The following is a 6,609-nucleotide window of genomic DNA, read 5'->3' on the forward strand; positions in this document are numbered from 1 at the left end:
ACGGTTATAACAATAATACTAATGATTACAACAATAATAAAGAGAAGACCTGCAGGCTGTACTGGTCAATGATTTATGTAACGATATGATTGTCGGCTATAAATACTCCGCAGCATATATTACAAGCAGAGACCAACAACGCCTATTTTCCAAGTCTTTAATTTGTTCGATCAGTACGGAGTAGCAGAAAACAATTAAGGAATTGAAGAAATGGCCGCAGGTTTTCGACGTTTATCGTTGTCTCTGTTCATCTGTGCAGCAATAATGATTGGTTTAGTGGATGCTAAAATCTCCAACAGCATGTTCGTCTACTGGGGCGCCGCCAATCATTCCTCCATGCTCGCCGATGATCTTCAGCTCGTCCTCGACCAAACCTCCGGCAAGTTTTTAATTTCATTTAATGTTTCTCATAAACTGATCGAGTTTAAATTTGAAGCATTGCATGCATGGCAGCTGTTTTGGATGAAAATGAATTAAACTCGAAATCTGTGTGTATGTATAGGTTCTGGTGTTCAATCCAAGAGGGAATTCTTGTTTGGGAGCTTTGAGATGCAGATTAAGTTGGTTCCAGGGAACTCTGCTGGAACAGTCACCTCATACTATGTAAGTTGCGAAATTTTAGTTCAAGAGGAATAGACATCTCTCTCGTTGAAAGTCGAACTTATAATGTAATTAATAATCTTTGTGACCCTAATCAGCAAAAGATGTCTTGTTTACTTATAACTGATCGGTTCAAATTAAGAAGGTTAGTTATTTTTGCGTGCAATATTGTGATTACTAAGTAGATACTAACTTGGTTGGGTTTCCGAGAAATTATGATGATGCTATTGTTGATGCTTGCATGTGTGTCTTGTTGGCATGCAGCTATCGTCTACCGGCAACAAGCACGACGAGATCGACTTTGAGTTCCTCGGCAATGTCTCCGGCCAACCTTACATTATCCATACCAATATTTTCACTCAGGGCGCCGCCGGCCGGGAAGTGCAGTTCCACCCATGGTTTGATCCCACTGCCGACTATCACAACTACACCATTCATTGGAACCCCAACGCCGTCGTGTAAGTACTCTATTATCAATCAATAATATAATAAATGTGTAGTATTTTTTTTTTTTTGAATTACGAGAAAAACACCTGCAGTCTCTCTATCAGTGAGGATGTATACAAGACCTTAATCAAGACCAAAAGTAGGTAAACCAACTGACCAACTCAAACTAAGAAGATCAATAAACCCCTCCAGTTGAAAGTCGAACTTCTAACTTTGTGGTTATTATAAAAATATAAATGTGTAGTCTGTTTTTTTAGTGACGAGGAAAACGCGTAATCACTACCCGCGATGATGTAAACTAGATAAGCACAGCCTTGTGACCCTAATAAGGACCACAAGAAAATAAATCAGCTTAGTTGCTCTCTTAAGTCATAGCTGATTAGCTCAAACTAAAAAGGACAATAAATCACTCCTCGTCTCCTCCTTAAAGTCGAACTTATAACTTTATAATTACCACAAAAATATAAATGTATAGTCTTACTATCAAATTTAACTTATTTTCTGGTTTCAGATGGTACATTGACGGCGTGCCAATTAGGGTGTACAGGAACTACACCAGCCTAGGAATCCCCTATCCAAACCAACAACCCATGAGAATCTACTCCAGCCTCTGGGACGCCGACGACTGGGCGACGAGGGGCGGGCTGGACAAGATCGACTGGACCAAAGCTCCGTTCATCGCCAAGTACCGGAACTTCCGGCCGACAGGGTGTTACTGGAACGGCACGGCGAGCATCGCCCAGTGCGCCATCCCTTCACGGAAAAACTGGTGGAGCTCAGCCGCATTCAGCCGCCTCAGCTACGCAAAGGCCGGGCAGATGAATTGGGTCAGGCAAAACTTCATGGTCTATGACTACTGCAAAGATACGAAGAGATTTAAAGGATTGATGCCTGGAGAATGCTATGTGCCACAGTCCTAGCTAGCTAGGAAGCTCATCCATTATACACAACTCACAACAATAATCCTCTAAGATATCAGTTCCATTGTTTTTTTTTTACTGTTTAACTTCAATTTTGTATACTCCATTCTTTGACTTTTAACTGGATATTCCTCACAACTTGAATGTAGTAACTTCTCAGACCTTCATCTCTGTATTCCTTTTACAAGTTAGATCATACTTATGATAATAATATATTATGATGAGAAAATGGCACTTTTTCCCCCTATGTTAGGTGCATATAGCACTTTTTCCCCCTGTGTTATTAAAGTGACAGTTTTCCCCCTTCAGTTATTTTAAAAGTGGTAGTTTTTTCCCCTATAATGTTAAATTGACATTTTTGCCCTTAAAAATAACTACTTCATTTATTTTTATTCTCTAACCAATTATTACTAATATGTATGGAAGATCATGGTTCGATACGAACCTAATCGAGCACTGTAGCAATTGAACTTAAATAATATAGACGGTTACGGTTACGATTCAGAACCGAAAAAAATAAAATAAAATAATTGTTAAATTTAGACTATTTTTAAATAAGAAATAAAATTATAAAAATAAATAAATAAATAAATAAATAAGTTTTGATCGGCAGTTCAAAATCGAAAATTGGAACCGAACCGTACCGATTTATCAAAATAAGTATTTGATCATTTTCACTATATATGACTGTGGTTCAATTCCGGTTCACGATTCAACAATTATTTAATTTTATTTTTTCGGTTCTGAATCGTAACCAGAACCTTCCATACTATTTCGGTATGATTGTTATAGTGTTTGGTTAGGTTCGAACCGAATCGTAATTATCCATACATATAAGTAATAATTTGTTGGAGAAGAAAAATAAATGAAATAATTATTCTTAAGGATAAAAATGTCAATTTAACATTTCAGGGGGAAAAAATGTCACTTTAATAACACAGGGGGAAAAAGTGCTATATGCACATAACACATGGGGAAAAAGTGTCATTTTCCCTATTATGATTATGCAAATATTATATTATTGTTAGGGCAACCCCAAACAAACTGGTAAGGTTGTTGGCTGGGTAATCACAATGTTCTAAATTCGACTCCTCATGAAAACAGCCTATTGGCCTTCTTGATTTGAGTCGATCAGTTACGGACAACTTAGACTGGTTTATCTCCTTGGTCCTTTACCAGGGTCAAAGCTCACAAAGCGAGATTTATCTAATGTAAACTCTCGAGTAGTATTGACTACAATTTCCCCTCCTAACCCAAAATGATATATTCTTGGAATGTTTGGCAAGTGGCAACCCACTATTATTATAGCTATTAAAAGATATATTAGTCTATATTTAGATTATAATCTCAACAACATGAAAAACAAAGAAATAAAATAAAAGGGAAAATGATACTTTTCCTCTCTCAATTATCTGCGAAGTGACTTTTTTCATTCCTCAATTATTTGCAAAATGATTTTTTTACCGAACCTTAATAGAACTCGGGAACGACGAGAACAAAACCACTTTACTAACAATTGAGCGAGAACAAGTGTTTTTTTCTATAATTTAGGAATGAAAAGTGTCATTTTCCCAAAATATAATATGAAAGTATTTTTTTTTCAAGTCACCATCAACCACTAGCTGCTGGAATCTAGCAACTGAGGGTACTGGCAAAGGCTGGCTGTGGTGTCCGGTGGGGAGGGAAGAGAGGTGGGGTAGAAGGGGTTGGGAAATAGCAGAAATTTTCAGGAAAAAAACACAAAACAAAAAAAAAAAAAATGAAAATGAAAGAAAGAAAGAAAACAACTCATGAGTTGAGCTTTCAACAGCAAAATGCAGGGCAAGACATGTGCGATTGATGTTGTGTAGATGTGGGGCAGATTAATTGAAATTCAAGATAAATGCATCACAAATTGGTTAGCTGTTAAACAAGATAAACACAAGATAAATAAGCAAGTTTCAATGTTCTTCTTCCCCTTCGCCTCTCCAGATAATGTTGCGTTTCTATTCTAATTACCGCAACTTTTTCATTCGATATCTCTTCAATCATGTGTATTACAACTATGAACAGACTGACAAGAAATTCGTAATATCAGTCGCTTATATAATCATGATTTGACCGACTTTTCCACTAAACTACGGCTCGCAGTTCTACAGCTATGTCATTCAGAGCAGTTATAATGAAGGTGAAGAAAAGTAATTAAAGAGTGTTTGTTAGTGTAATCATTGTCAAGCAACTAAGCAACCACTGGAATTAAAAGAATTAGGCAACTAGAGAATGTCTGATAAAGATTGACAGTCTGGAGCACATTAAGGTTTTTGTTTAGTGCTAAATACTGTAATTTCAAGAAAAAGCTAGGCTGGCAACTGGAATGGACCAGGTAGCATACATCGATCTCAGGTTCCTAACCCTTTGAACTTGTTTGAGTCTAGCAAGGTGTCACTCGAGGAGGTTGTTAATACATGAGAATAGTTAGGTTTCTTAACTGTGGTGAATAAGTTGTCGGTTTTATTAGAACTTGTTCGAGTCCAGCAGAAAGACTGTAGTCCATAAGTATCACACGAAGTAAGTTTTCTGCAGACCAGAAGAACGAAAAAGCGCCATTTTCCCTTTTCTGTTGGATCTGTTCTTCTAGCAACGGGAAGAACAGAAGCAAGAGAAAAGGAGGCCGGGGAAAAAAGGGTTCTGCATTTTCATCCTTCTGGTCTACAGAAAACACAGACACATACAAAACCAACAACTTATTCAACACACCTAACAGATCTAACTATTCTCAACTACCTAATTGAGTAAGGCCTCGCTGGACTCCAAATAGTATCAAAAACCATATTTCAGAAGCCAAAATGGTTCACAACCCGTGTTAAGCTTTAATATATCAGTTACCAACTACTATGCATTGTATATTTGTATATACCAAGACACATCATCGACATCACCTGATTATCATTGCATGAAATAACTTTAGACAAGTAGAACGGTCAAGTGGTGCGAGTATAAACACAAGTACAAGAGTTAAGACTAAATATGGCAAATCAGACAACAACACTCACAAACTAGCATTTGATCATACATTTGTATCATTTCCTTTATAAAATTGTGTCTCAAAGAACTAAAAAGAGAAGATCGGTGTGTGACTAACAAACTCAATCTTCCAATAGCCCTTGTTAAAATTGCAGTATAATAAGTGCAAGTGCACAAGCTATTGACTGCTTCGCCTATCTATTCTATTATGGCAGGCTTGGAAGTGCAAGTGCACAACTAAGCAATCGCAAGCCGGAGAAATATACTCAACGAGCCACAAGAAGCTGGCTGTTTCATTCACTCAAGTACCAATTAAACAACACACTTAGTGTAGCCCTCTTTCCTTCTGCCAATCAATCAGCCTCCATAACCGTCTTTTAGGCCAGAACCCTATCACACACCTATATCTATTACTCAGGAATCTCTTTCTACTAGGTAATATCGAAACAGAATCTTTTGGTTCCAACCAATCAACTTATGCTCCTCAATTGTGAATAATCTATCCCAGACTCCTAGGAATATCATAGACCAGAATAGAATGTCAACTGCCCCACTGATGTCTATCTTCCAGTGCAAAGTAATGTGTTCATGTTAATGCTCCATAATCACCAAGAACCCAGTCTTTGTTTCTTAACAACACTCATTTCTCATAGCAATAAAGTTTCACAAAATTTTCCACTTCAATCAAGAACCAGACTGCACAGAATATCGCAGCACAAAAAGATTCAAACTTTCATTCCATTTCAACTTTTTCTCAATCTTTCTAGCTGCCAATTAATCATTTAACCCATAATCCCTTTTAAGCACAACTCCATTTACTCAACTCAAAGTGAACTAAGAACAACTTACAAAACTAAAATGGAAAAAGTATCAAATATGTCACTAAATTTATCGTTTTTATGCAATTGAGTCATTGAACTTAAAAAGTGTGCAACTAAACCATTAAACAAGTAAAATATGCTCAAGTAGGACATTTTTCCAGGTAAAATTCAACCATATAACTTACATGTACTAAAAATTGCCATTTCTCCTGTCATACTAGTTGCGATGAAAGATCAAAATATTTTCAACTTAAATTGTATTAAAAGAAATCATAAAAATATCTCAATTGCACATAATCTGTTTGTTTAATGGTCTGATTGCACATCTTTTAAGTTTAGTAACTCAATTGTACAAAAGTGAAAGAAATTAAGTAACCTTTGATCAAAATGTATTCACATGACACAAATATAAACTCCAAGAACAATCAGAAAAGTACCAAACAGGGCAAACCCGACCCGGGTCTCTTCGCCGAGAAGCATCCCAAACACGGCGGTGGCGGCAAACGTCGTCCCATTGGTGACTGGAACAGCTACAGAAATGGGCGTATCGCTGAGGATTGCGAAGAAAGCTGCGGAGGCGGAAAGGTTGAGGAGGAATGGCAGAGAGTACTGCCAAGTCAATAGCAGGTTGAACCAGTTGTTGAGGATTTTGAGGACTGGGTGTTGCGGCGTGTCTGGATGGCTGGAAGATCTGAGCTTCTCGTCCCATTTAAGTGCTCCTTTTCTCATCAAGGCGTTTGTGGCTCCCCAAACAAGGCCTACCGCCACCATCTTCTCCATTTCTCCTCCCATCTTTTAGCTCTGTGTGACCTCTGAGT

General features: G+C 37.5%; 2 protein-coding genes across 2 annotated transcripts; one reads left to right on the plus strand and one right to left on the minus strand.

Moving 5' to 3' along the window:
• The first annotated feature begins 110 nt into the window (after positions 1-110).
• On the plus strand, positions 111-2,196 carry LOC116027144 (probable xyloglucan endotransglucosylase/hydrolase protein 26). Its single transcript, XM_031268581.1, has 4 exons — positions 111-379; positions 503-603; positions 865-1,058; positions 1,559-2,196. The coding sequence occupies exons 1-4, from the start codon at positions 211-213 to the stop codon at positions 1,965-1,967; spliced, it is 873 nt and encodes a 290-aa protein (XP_031124441.1). The 5' UTR covers positions 111-210; the 3' UTR covers positions 1,968-2,196.
• A 2,778-nt stretch (positions 2,197-4,974) lies between these two features.
• LOC116027762 (transmembrane protein 234 homolog) lies at positions 4,975-6,609 on the minus strand. The gene has a single exon (XM_031269506.1). It carries the CDS (start codon positions 6,581-6,583, stop codon positions 6,185-6,187), a length of 399 nt encoding a protein of 132 aa, XP_031125366.1. The 5' UTR covers positions 6,584-6,609; the 3' UTR covers positions 4,975-6,184.

The sequence above is a fragment of the Ipomoea triloba genome, chromosome 8, assembly GCF_003576645.1.
Source record: "Ipomoea triloba cultivar NCNSP0323 chromosome 8, ASM357664v1".
In the NCBI taxonomy this organism is placed as follows: domain Eukaryota; kingdom Viridiplantae; phylum Streptophyta; class Magnoliopsida; order Solanales; family Convolvulaceae; genus Ipomoea; species Ipomoea triloba.